Source organism: Heliconius melpomene, unplaced genomic scaffold (assembly GCF_056956725.1).
Source record: "Heliconius melpomene rosina isolate 202511_hmr_F unplaced genomic scaffold, ASM5695672v1 ptg000032l, whole genome shotgun sequence".
Classification (NCBI taxonomy): Eukaryota; Metazoa; Arthropoda; class Insecta; order Lepidoptera; family Nymphalidae; genus Heliconius; species Heliconius melpomene.
In genome coordinates, this window is record NW_028181866.1 from 38,437 (window position 1) to 51,843 (window position 13,407).

General features: G+C 36.9%; 1 protein-coding gene across 1 annotated transcript; it reads left to right on the top strand.

Moving 5' to 3' along the window:
* The first annotated feature begins 9,619 nt into the window (after positions 1 to 9,619).
* Positions 9,620 to 12,637, top strand: LOC146526464 (uncharacterized). The gene has a single exon (XM_085207104.1). The coding sequence runs from the start codon at positions 10,243 to 10,245 to the stop codon at positions 11,644 to 11,646; it is 1,404 nt and encodes a 467-aa protein (XP_085063230.1). The 5' UTR covers positions 9,620 to 10,242; the 3' UTR covers positions 11,647 to 12,637.
* The last annotated feature ends 770 nt before the right edge of the window (positions 12,638 to 13,407 follow it).

The following is a 13,407-nucleotide window of genomic DNA, read 5'->3' on the forward strand; positions in this document are numbered from 1 at the left end:
CTCAATTCAGAAACCGGCCGTTAGTGTTCAATGTTTATATTTAGTCCTCTATGTAAATATATTAGATATAATAATATTAAACTATAAACTAACTTATTTGTAAAAGACTATTTATTACTAACCCATGTCCATGTATATATTGCAGTAGGCAGTACTTTAACTGGACCTCTCTTTATAATTTTGTTTGTTTTTTATTCTCCTATTGTGTAATATAATCTCTTTTTTACCGTATAACCTCCTTCGTGTGTTTGAGTGATTAGTGTTCATGCTCAACTGTATTATTTTAAAATAATACATTTGTTTAATACTAATTAACTTATTACCTAATGCCTTATTAAAACAACTAGCACCTTTTAATCGCTATTACATCATTTAAAAGGTATGTAATAAATTTGAGTTTCAATAAATAAACATTTATATTAGATCACTAATAGTGATAAGGTCGCCCTTGCATGCTACTCTACGTCTTCTGTCTTACTATATAGTTATGTGTTTGTTTATGTATGCAATAAAGAGTTTTATCTATCTATCTATCTATCATTTTTATCGAATGTGTTAGAAAAATTATAGTAGATAATATAAATAAAGATAAATTAGAATAATTGTCGGAATATATAAGATGATTGTCGTGTGGAACAAACATCAGAAGGTTGGTAACTGTAAGTAATGTTATTTTACCTTTTAAATGATGTGAAGCTTGGAGTAGTGCCATGGACTTGTGACCATAATTGTAGGCTTAAGGGATCCCTTAACGTTATAACAACACTTGCCTTTCACTGCTCTAGCCCAGTACAATTACATATATCTTACCTGTACTGTAGTTACCACATTTGCAATTACAATAATAATTGATTATATGAACGATAAATCTATTAACATTTATAATGAAGATAGCCGAGGATATATAATACATTTTCAATAATACTATTATAGCGGTTGAGATGTGATACCACTATTTAATATGATCTTATTTATTTTAAGATAAGATAAGATAAAAAGTCTTTATTGCACATTTACAAGAGTTAAAATTATAATTTTAAGACATAAAATGCACAAAGGCGGCCTTATCACTAAAAGTGATCTCTTCCAGGCAACCAATCCAAGGATAGAATACATCTAAGAGTGAGGGCAAAATGTGGTGCAAAGCTTGAGTAAACTTAATAAATATATAACCTGTACATACAATACATAATACATATAGACACATACATATAGTTATTCATATATATACAATACACATACATAAATATATAGATAATATACATACACATATACATTAAATATATATAATATAATTGGGAAAGAGAAAATAAGATAAAATAAATGATAAAAATACAAATAGGTATACATATACTACATCCGAAGATAATGATTCTTAACTTTACGCTTAAAGATATTTATAGACGTAGACCGTCTCACGTCTCGTGGTAACGCATTCCATAATTTCACTGCTTCTACAGTAAAAGATTTACTGTAGCAGTGAGTGCGGCACTGCGGGAACTCGAGCACGTTATCACGTTTCGAGCGGAGACTGAAAGGAATACAGGAGTTAGAGCCAAGGAAGGAAAAGCGTTCCTTAAGGTAGGAAGGAGTATCGGGATGGAAAAGGATGGAATAGAGGAGCGTGACAGTGTGGAGGTTCCGACGGTTTTGTACAGAAAGCCACCGCAGCCTATCACGATACTGGCTGATGTGATCAAATTTCCTCAGTCCGAAGATGAATCTAATAACCAGGTTTTGTAGGCGTTCAAGTGTATTGAGCAATTGTTGCGAAATGTCCAGATAACAGGTGTCAGCATAGTCTAATATAGGCAGCAAGAGTGAGTGCGACAGGGAGATCTTGGTTTGTATGGGCAAAAGATTTTTCCATCTCTTTAGCCTACCAATAGTGTAGTACATCTTACGACTCAGCTCAGAGATGTGAGGAGCCCAGGAGAGAATGCTGTCCACCTTGATACCCAGATTTTTAACAGTGTTACTGTATTCCAGCTTACAATTGTCAAGGGTAATATGAGGATAGGAAGAGAAATTTAATATAGCTATTTGTTGGCGACTGCCTAGGAAACACACCTGTGACTTTTTGGGATTTATTGCCAAACCAAATGACTTGCTCCAGGTACTGATTGTATGCAGGTTGGAATTTACTAGATCAATAGCTTTCGCAATGTCATTCACGTCCGCGGTCAAATAAATTTGCAGGTCATCGGCGTATAAATGGAAGGAAACGGATAGGAGCTTGGTAACGGAGTTAATGAAAATGGAAAAAAGGAGAGGAGAAAGGACGCCACCCTGCGGAACCCCAGCACTAAGACGACATACGGATGATCGCTGATCGTTAATACGAACAGTTTGCTCTCGTTCATGTAGATAGGAGTAAAACCATTCAATAGCATCAGAGGATACATTAATGGACTTAAGAATTGCTAAGAGGATATCAAAATCAACAGTGTTAAAAGCATTCGAAAAGTCCAGTAGTACAAGAATAGTAATTTGTTGATTATCGATACCCAACCTAATGTCGTCATTTACTTTATTTAATGCCGTAACCGTGCTGTGCCCAGGTCGAAATCCAGACTGGAAGGGGGATAGGATTTTATTTAAAGCTAAGAAGGATGAAAGTTGTTGATGGACTATACGCTCTAACACCTTTGACAAAAATGGGAGAACGGAGATAGGGCGATAGTCAGAAAAAGATAAAGGATTAGGTACCTTAGGAATAGGAGTTACTATAGCTTGGCGCCAGGCATTGGGAAAAGAGTTTGAGGAAAGGGAATGATTAAAGATGTGGCATAGGACAGGGAGTACAGGGTTGAGCGTTAAGAGAATCATCTTCCGACTGATTTGATCACTACCAGTAGCATCGGATTTAATGGCCAGCACATGCTTCTTCACGTCATCAGTAGAAACAGAGGAGAAATAAAAAGGAGAAGGGCAGGAGATATCGGGAATTGACTTAATAGTGTCCGCTTTAATTTCTTGGTTCAGTAAGTTAACATTTGAAAAGTGTTTGTTAATTTCATCAAGATTTACACTAAATGAGTAAAATTAAAAATCCAAATTTTGTGGAGAAATTGTCCAAATTTATTTAACTCACAGATACGTGAAGAGAAAATAATCACAGAAGGAAATAGAGAAATTTAAATAAATACCAATAGAAAATACAAGCTAAACTAGCACGTAATAGCAAGAAGTTAAGGTTGAGAATTGAATGCAAGCTAAGAGAGCAATGGATACACAAGTGAATGTCGCAAGCGATTCTAGCCGACTCTTTAAACGTGGCGATGCTGGCTAGCAGCCTACGGCACGCATAACAAAAAACTCGGAACAGGTTTGAATTGTTCCAATGCGCTGCGTCCGGATGATTCTAGTAAATATATTAATATTAATTTTGAATAAGTAATGTTCCCTACACTATAAGTCAAATATTATCGTAATTCCATTGTTTTCTATCACCAGCCAGCAAATCATAGGCAGATGTATCAAACTACAAATCCTAGACAAGTGTCAAATATCAATTATAAAATATTATTTATTGTAATTATCATATATGTATTATTTAATTACCATTAACTTTATAAATCTATTAAATATAATCATAATTCTATAGTAATCCATTACTTAACTACCAAATCATAGGCCATAGTTTCAGGATGTTCTGTTCTGTTCTTTCTATTATGGCGTTCTGAGCGTGCCAGTTGAGCACAAAATCACTTCGCCAGTGTCACGTTGAATGGAGAACTCACGAAAGAGGTTGTACGGTTAAAAAAAAAGTTATAATATTATACAATAGAAAAATGCATGTTTAAGAGAGATCCAGTTAAAATACTGCCTTCACCTATAACAATATATATATATATATATATATATATATATATATTGTAAAAATGTCAGGTGCTAAGTATAATAAAATACTTAATAACCACAATTTATTGTTCCTTTTTTACGTATACACACTTCTAACACTGTTTCTATATAACACTTTACACTTATACACGTTTTAAAACTCATAGTTCCAACAATGACACTGATTTTAAATACTTGAACACTGTCACAATTTTACACCTTACGACAGGCAGAATAACGACGTACTGACTCAATCCATCAAAAACGTCACTTTTTATAGCCGTTCCCTTCCTCTTTTATAAATAATTATGTGGGTATTATTATTTTATATTCTGTAAAATACCCTCACACTGACAATTGTCTTACAGTTCGGCCGTCCTGCACCGAAACACGACCTCGTGTTTCCAAAAAAAAAAAAAAAACAAAGCTAAAAGAATAACTATGGTTCATAACTTTTACATAATTGACTGTAATAATGTCTCTTACAAAAGATTTACAGCTTTTACAAACAATATTTAAAGGCAATCTGCCATGTTAAACTAGGGCCAATTTTTACTCATGTAACCTGGCTCAACTTGCTAACCTTAACCTGCGGCAATCTGCTCACTTTAACCTGTGGCAATCTGCCCACTTTAACTTGCGATAACTTGCCCATTTTAAGATGCGGCAATCTGCCCATTTTAATCTGTTAAAATCTACCCACCTTAACCTGCGGAAATCTGTTCACCTTAACCTACGGCAATCTGCCTACTTTAACTTGCGGCAATCTGCCCATTTTAAACTGTGGCAATCTGCCCAACTAAACCTGCAAAATCTACTCACCTTAACCTGCGGAAAACTGTCCACCTTTACTTGCGGCCATCAGCCCATTTTAAACTGCGGCAATCAGCCCATTTTAAGCTGCAGTAATCTGCCCATTTTAATCTGTGGCAATCTGCTCACCTAAACCTGCAAAAATCTACTAAACTTAACCTGCGGAAATCTGTTTACCTTAACTTGCGGCAATATGTCCCTCCTCACAGTGCTCCTCCTCGACTCCCACTGGCTGCGAGCCAGCGAAGATTAGAATCTTCCGTAAAACGTGGCGGCAGAAGCCTGCTAGGCACCTTACGGAGTCAAAGATGATGTTGTCACCGTTGATGGTCTGCTCGAGGTAGCTCGCAGCAGCTACCTGCGCGTCTTCTTGGCCCAAGTTGGTAGGTGATCAGCTTTGCGGCAATCTGTCCCTCCTCACAGTGCTCCTCCTCGACTCCCACTGGCTGCGAGCCAGCGAAGATTAGAATCCTCCGTGAAACGTGGCGGCAGGAGCCTGCTAGGCACCTTACGGAGTCAAAGATGATGTTGTCACCGTTGATGGTCTGCTCGAGGTAGCTCGCAGCAGCTACCTGCGCGTCTACTTGGCCCAAATTGGGAGGTGATCAGCTTTGCGGCAATTTGTTTACCTGAAATTGGGGCAACCTGCCCACATGAAGCTGGGGCAATCTGCCCACATGAAGCCGGGGCAATCTACCCACATGAAACTGGGACAATCTGTCCACATGAAACTGGGACAATCTGTCCACATGAAACTGAGACAATCTGTCCACATGAAACTGGTACAATCTACCTAACCGAAACTAGGGACCATTTACCCAACCGAGACTGGGGGCAATCTACCTAACCGAAACTGGCAGCAACCTGCCCAACTGAAACTGGCAGCAACCTGCCCAACTGAAACTAGGGCAATCTGCCCAACTGACACTAGGGCAATCTGCCCAATTGAAAATAAGGCAACCTGCCCAACTGTCATTGGAGGCAATCTGCCCAATTGAACCAGGGGCAATCTGCCCAACTGAAACTAGGGCAATCTGCCCATCTTGAACTGGGGCAATCTGCCCATCTTGAACTGGGGCAATCTGCCCATCTTGAACTGGGGCAATCTGCCCATCTTGAACTGGGGCAATCTGCCCATCTTGAACTGGGGCAATCTGCCCATCTTGAACTGGGGCAATCTGCCCATCTTGAACTGGGGCAATCTGCCCATCTTGAACTGGGGCAATCTGCCCATCTTGAACTGAGGCAATGTGCCCATCTTGAACTAGAGCAATTGCTCTAAAACTAAATCTTAAACTATACATTAAACATCACAATTCACTTAGAAGTAAATAAATCCATATACATGTATACTTTATCTACGTGACATAAGTATACACTGTATACTATACTTTTAACTTCACTTAACTCCATGCTTTATGTAGATAAAGCATTATCCCTAGCGGGGCAATCAGAGAGAAAGGAGTGCCAAACGCCACGGCCCCTACATACCTCCCTAGCCTCGTCCACCGTCATCAACCTTCATACATGCTATTTATTTAATAGTATTAAAATTTATCTAGACTGTTTATCAACTTATACAAGACTTCATTAAATTAAATAATTCGAGACTGACATTCCTTATCATTATGACTATCCGATTTGGCTTGAGAATCACTATCGTCAGAAAGACGGTCAACACTACCCACGCTCTAACTTTATCTATAGCCACTATTGCTCTATAAAAACCCCTCTACACTTTTTGTAATTGGGAGAATATCTTAAATGTCATATTTGTTCTTTTGTTAAAAACTTGTAACCTTTTTATTACGAAAAACTAACAAAAAATTCGTTTTGGTACTTACACGGCGGTTCTTTTATACTATTATATATTTAACCCTTTTTTTTTTTCATACTTGATCTATAATTTTATTACGAATCGTTTCTCTATTTTATTTTTTATATCTACGCTTAATGACTTTAACATAAGACTATCAGAGTTGCTACTCACATTTCAAACCTCAGTCGGCGTTCAACCGATTCCTTTATTATGAATATAATTTAACAACACAATTATTGTCTACAATTGCTAACAATTGAATTAAAGTACGTATTAAACAGCACTAGCAATACTATATAGAATATTTTTATTTATTAATAGTAATGACACTTTGAATTAAGTAGATTCATTTACTATATAAAAAGTACTTGTAACTAGCACCAGCAACACTGTATTCTATTTCCTTTTGTATAACTTTTATTTATAAGACCTCTAAACAGTCTGTTATTCTTAATTCAATTATAACTAATAATTAATGACACCTTGATTTGCAAATAATACTCTGACAAATATATTTACTTTCTATATTGTACAAATTTAAAATATAAAAGTAGCTCATTTGATAGTAAGCTCGAAAATATACAAATAAACAATTTGTTTAGCTATGAGAGTCCAACAGAACATGACGCTGCTCGCCTTACTATTCTTATATTCAAACCACTACTGGAACATACGATTCCTCTCCTCCTGATCATTAGATCGTGGAGTAGAGATAACGGTAACAATGGGCTTAACACGTCATTCGTGTTTTTAAATGTCTGTCTTATAAGTCAACTATCTGGTCAGTCTAACTTGTAATTGCATAATTAGCATCTGTTCCTCTAACTGGTTGTATTATTTCATAGTTTAAGAAAATATGTCAATGATTCACAACAATTAACTATTTTTATTACTAATCTTTTAGGTTTTGTTAGCTGCCTTGTGATAAACACAATATAAACATAACCGTACGTATTTTTTTTTACACTTTGTTGAATTTACTTGAAACATAAATGACTACATCAGTGTTCTGTTTATCTTTTAAAACTGGATTAAGACTTAAAACATCCGCGTGGCTCATTTTACTAGCCATACTATTCGATGTGCCAATTACATTATGGAATCTAGCGCTAGCAGCGAGAAACTCGAGGAATTAACACGTTTTTCAAAAGTTGCCCGCAATGAATACAATATGTCACCAAATTAACCTTTAGACCAGTGAATAAAATCTAAAGCGCCATAACGCAGAAACTACCGCACTATTATCAATTAATTTAATTTGCTAGATCACCAACCACAAAACAATTTCGATATGTATTCCATTAATGAAATATCTACATTAACATTTCTAAGTTACTTTAAGTTGGGGTCTGCTTATTTAAATTACTATTATTACTTTAATAATTTTTTAAACACATAACTATCTTTTAACTTTATTTTGACAGCTTATTTCTTTTTGTCTTCAACAAGTTATTTTAGAATAAGTTTACAATTTTTATCGTCAAATTCATTTAATTTTTACAAAACAAAATATTCTTTACACGTCTATAAGTTTATTACATCTACCGTTGCTATACACTAACCGTTGTTTGATGCTTTGACTTTATAAGACTTTTTTTTGTTCAATTCTACTAAATGATAATACTGCGGGTATTATAATTTTATTTAGCTATTATTTTAAAATTATCGTAAGTCTTAAACATTATAAATGTTTGTTCTGTAACAGCATAACCCAAGTAAATATTCATTAGACACTTCCGTTATTGCCAAAATGCCATCAATAATAATTTAAATAAATATCATAACTGTCTACGGCTGTAACTGTCGAGTTACCAAAACCTATCGAAGGCTCCGTTTCATCCTTATTTCACTTAATATACTAATGACCTTTTATTTCACTGAAGTTCCTAGTTTAATGAAAGAATTTAAAAAAATGCCATTTACTGAGAATACGTCACTGTTAATTGTATTACTTTTTTTTTGATTACATTTTCACTTAGTTCATTTACGCGATTCACTTTTCTACAGACTTTAACTAAGTAAACTATAACATGACATTTAGCACACTGTTAGATTTGTTATAAAGGAGACTTTAATTATAGCGACTACTTTGACTTTTGAATCTTAATATCTTATTAAAATTTTGTTATCATATTGTGCCGCTTCTGCACTTCTACTTGATGATTAATATTACTGTTACTATTAATAAAATCCTCGTACCTTCATAACGATGCTTACTTCAAGGAAGAACGAATAGGAACGATTTTCATTGTCTTCTTTAGAAGATGGCTATCTGCACGGTTGTCACGCTAGCGGCAAACATACTGTTCTCGCTTCGGCTTATAAACATGGTCGCTGTTGCTTTGTTGAACACTACTACCACGCACACTGGCACGCCTGCTACCACGCACCTACGCCTGCTGAGACGTCCCTGTACCTCACGTTCACGTCCTCTGCGATTTTGACTGTACCTTCTGCTACTTGGACGGCGACCATAACTATGCTTTTGACTACAACTTCGGTTATTACGGTTGCCGTGATCGCTTCCGCTGATTATCCCCGCGTCTATTCTGTCTACGATCACCGTCGCAGACGTACCGTGTTGGTCGTCGTGCGCCGGTTGGTCTGCTTTGGGCGTAGTAACAACACCAGTTATCTTTAGGTGTTGGATCCCACTTCTGACATTTGTAAAAATGTCAGGTGCTAAGTATAATAAAATACTTAATAACCACAATTTATTGTTCCTTTTTTACGTATACACACTTCTAACACTGTTTCTATATAACACTTTACAATATATATACAATATATAAATAAAAAGGGGTTAGTGGATAAATAGGATTCAGAAGGATGGAAAAATAATTCACTCGCAAGGGTGGTCAAAGGCTGCGAGCCTTTTAATAACAGATTCACAAGAGAATGACAAACATAAACGTCAATAGTGACAGATTATTAACAACTTACAAATAAAATGTTGCTACTTAAAATATGTTAATTATAATGTATAATAAAGTTAATTATTTAAATTAAGAAAAATAACTATTATTTTAAAATTATTATTTGGTCTTGAACAGTTAGTAATATCTACTATTTAACACAAATGTTAGTTTATAGTTTAATTTTGTTATTCTTAATATATTTACATAAAAATTTACATAACGGACTAAACACAAACATTAACAAACACTGAACATTAAGGGGGCGGGGAACTTTATAAGGAAGGATGTCATATAAGGGACAGGTCAATTTAGGACAAGAGAAAAGGATGTGAGAAGGAGAACCGTAGAGTTTCAGGATATTTTAAACGCCAAATCAATGACAAGTGTCAAATGTCAATTACAAACATTATTTATGATAACAATTGAATTGTGCTCAACTGGCACGCTCGAAACGCCATATATCGAGAAATCAATCTATGATAACAATCATATATAGTTGGTATGGTATGGTTCTTTAAATCTAGCGTTCCGACATATATAGTTAGGAGACTTTCGTGCTACAAATGTCAACTGTCAAATATAGTACTGCAATGTGTCAATGTCAAAATGCCCGCTCTTTTCATTTTGTTATTAAGATACTAATTTTGACTTCGCTAACGTTTGTTTTGGTTTACACACGTGTCAGTGAGGATTGTATTTAATTTAGTGTTGTTTATTAGTTTAAGTGGAAAAGTTTAAGTTTTTAGAGGTTCCATATTATCAAGGTGTTTGGTTTTAGTAAGTGTTTGTGTTGTTAGTAGTTAGATTGGTGTTATTATATATATTTAAGTTTGTAGGTTAGGATTTAAAATGGATCCAGACCCCCCGCCTGATCCCCCTGATCCGGGTGGTATAGAAGCACAGATAAACAGAAAAAGGCAAAGCGTAGATTCTCATCCTGATGTTGATATGGTTAAAAAAACCATAATCGATCCTTCCACTGCAACTCCTTCAATTCAAAATATTTACACTCACCCCTCCCTTTCCGAAAATGCTAAGTCATACCTTGAGTCCGATAAAGGCCCTTTCATTGTGTATGTGTCGAGGGAAATTCCTGACCCGGCAGCTGGTACCTCTATTAGAGCTATCAGATTTGGCCAGTTTCTGCACAAGAATAAAATTAACGACATCATTGATGGTGGTATTAAAAACATTGGTCGCAATAAGATTAGCGTTGAGTTCTCAAATGCTACTGCAGCGAATTTATTTTTGACTAACCCATTATTGAGTCTATGTAAATATGTTGCTGTTATACCAACCTTTAACATCACTAGAATGGGTATAGTAAGAGATGTTCCCGTTGACTTCTCATTAGATGAGCTAGTTGAGTCCTTGGTATTTCCCTCTGGGTGTGGTTTAGTATTGAAAGCCAGGAGATTGAATAGGAAGAATGTAAGTGAGGGGGTAACTACATGGATTCCGACACAGTCGGTTGTAGTTACGTTCCGTGGACAGATGTTGCCTGATAGGGTCTTTTCCTATCACTCTTCCCTCCCTGTAGAGCCCTACAAGTTTCCTACCATTCAATGTTTAAATTGTTGTCGGTTTGGCCATGTTAAAGCACAGTGTAGGTCAAAGCTTAGATGTTACAGGTGTTCCCAGTTGCATACTGGTGATGCATGTGACATAGCCAAGGAGGATTCTAAATGTATGTATTGTGGTAGTAAACATTTTGCCACTGACAAAGACTGCCCCGAATTTTTAAGACAACAGTCAATCAAACTTTTAATGTCACAGGAGTGCATATCCTATATGGAGGCGTCATCACGTTTCCCTTCTTCCCAACGCTCTTATGCTGATATGGCAAAAGAAGTGTTCTCCCATCCTATCCCCTCATACCAACCAATTCCTAATAATAAATCCCTTTTACCTCATTCCAGTGTTCCAGTCGGTCCTAACAAATCCTACCGTAAGACTGTGTTCCAATCTCCCCGTCCCCGCGCTCCTTTAGCAAAGGGATATGATAGGTCAGCTCACCAGGCAATAACTGGTAATTGTTCCTCTTCCCTCCCTAATGGTTGTGCTCTTAATCAGGGCATTGACAATTCAGCAATGTCAAGAAAGGATCTGTTAGTTGTTCTAACAGAGACCCTTGTGAGCATAATCTCTTCCTCTGATGAATTTCCTTTACCGTCCCACGTTGCCCAGAACCTTACTAAAATTTATAATAAAATCCTTAATAATGGATCCATTGAAGTTCCTCCAGTGGAATAGTAACAGTATTCGGCCCAAAAGGCATGAATTACTGAATATTATTTCACTTTATCAGCCTGTCATTGTTGCCCTCTCGGAGACATGGTTGTTGCCTGATTCCCATTTTAGGGTGTCAGGTTTCTCCTGTTTACGGGAGGACAGAAGTGACGGGTATGGGGGTAGTGCTCTTCTTATCCGGCACTCCTCTTCCTATTCCCGTATTCCTCTTCCACCTCACAGTCAACAGATTAATGCTGTTGCTGTGAGGGCTTTTAATATCTCCTTTCTTTCCGCTTATATTCCTCATCCTTCCTCTTCCCTCTTCCTTGAGCTGAAGTCTATTATCTCTGCGCTTCCTAGCCCTGTGCTGGTCCTGGGTGATTTTAACACTCACCACACTATGTGGGGGTGTTATTACTGTGATAGATTTTCTCCTTCGTTGGTAGACATAATTGACGATGTGGATCTCTGCATTCTCAATGATGGCTCACCGACTCGCAGGGTTAATCCTAATCAGAATCCTAGGACTGCTATTGACCTTTCCTTATGTTCTCCTTCCCTAGCTTCCCAACTATCATGGTCTGTACTTCCCTCCACCCATGGTAGTGATCACTTCCCAATTCTGTTATCCTGCAATAATACACACTCTCCTACTTTTAATCCCTATTCGACTGTTAAATATAATTTAAAAAAAGCAAACTGGTCTGAGTATGCTGACTCTGTGGATTGTATGTTGGGCAATCTTCCTGAGTCTGATAATTATGAGAATGTCGTTCTTTGCTATGATAGGTTTATTTCTGTCATTTTATCTGCAGCTGACTCACATATTCCTAAAAAGCGCTCCATTCAGAATTGGATGCAGTTCAATCCCTGGTGGGATCAGGAATGCTCTGATTCTGTCGATCGGCGAAAGTCTGCCGAGGTGACATACGCGGCCTGTATGTCAATGGAGAATTTTATTGAGTACCTACGCAGTGATGCGAAGTTTAGAAAATGCATTTGTAAAAAGAAAAAACTTGGCTGGGTCAATTTCTGTGAATCCCGAAGTCCCCGCTCCTCTTCCTCTCTTGTGTGGACAAACGTTAAGAGATTTCGCAGATCACTTAACAATGTCAACTCTCCGAACTCCAATAATCCTTCCATTTGGCTTAATGATTTTGCTGACAAATTGGCCCCTCCTTCTGTACCATCCTATGACCTTTTTATATCCTCGCCGGTTGAATCTTCAGAGGAAATGGATTGTCCTTTTTCCTTTGAAGAGCTCAATAACGTCTTAACGGATCTAAAGGACACTAGTCCAGGAGAGGATGGTGTCTCTTATTCTTTTATTACTAGATTAAGTGAACAAGCTAAGCGCCATTTTTTAAATCTGGTAAATATTATATTTCAATCAGGCAATACTCCCATCTCATGGAAATCCCAAATTATTATTCCTTTACTTAAACCAGGAAAATGTTCTTCCGATCCTAATTCCTATAGACCCATTGCTCTTTCATCTACTTTATCAAAAATTGTTGAACGGCTTTTGAAAAACCGTTTGGAATGGTTAGTGGAAAGCAGGAATATACTAGCGCCCTCTCAATTTGGTTTCAGAAAGGGGTTAGGTACCATAGATAGTCTCAGTATTTTAACTACAGACATTCGACGGGCTTATGCCAAAGGAGAGTATCTAGTTGGTGTTTTTCTGGATGTTGCATCTGCATATGATGGTGTTCTTCTCCCGGTACTCAGGCAGAAACTTCGACAGCTGAGTATTCCGCCGAGGATATTTCATTACATATG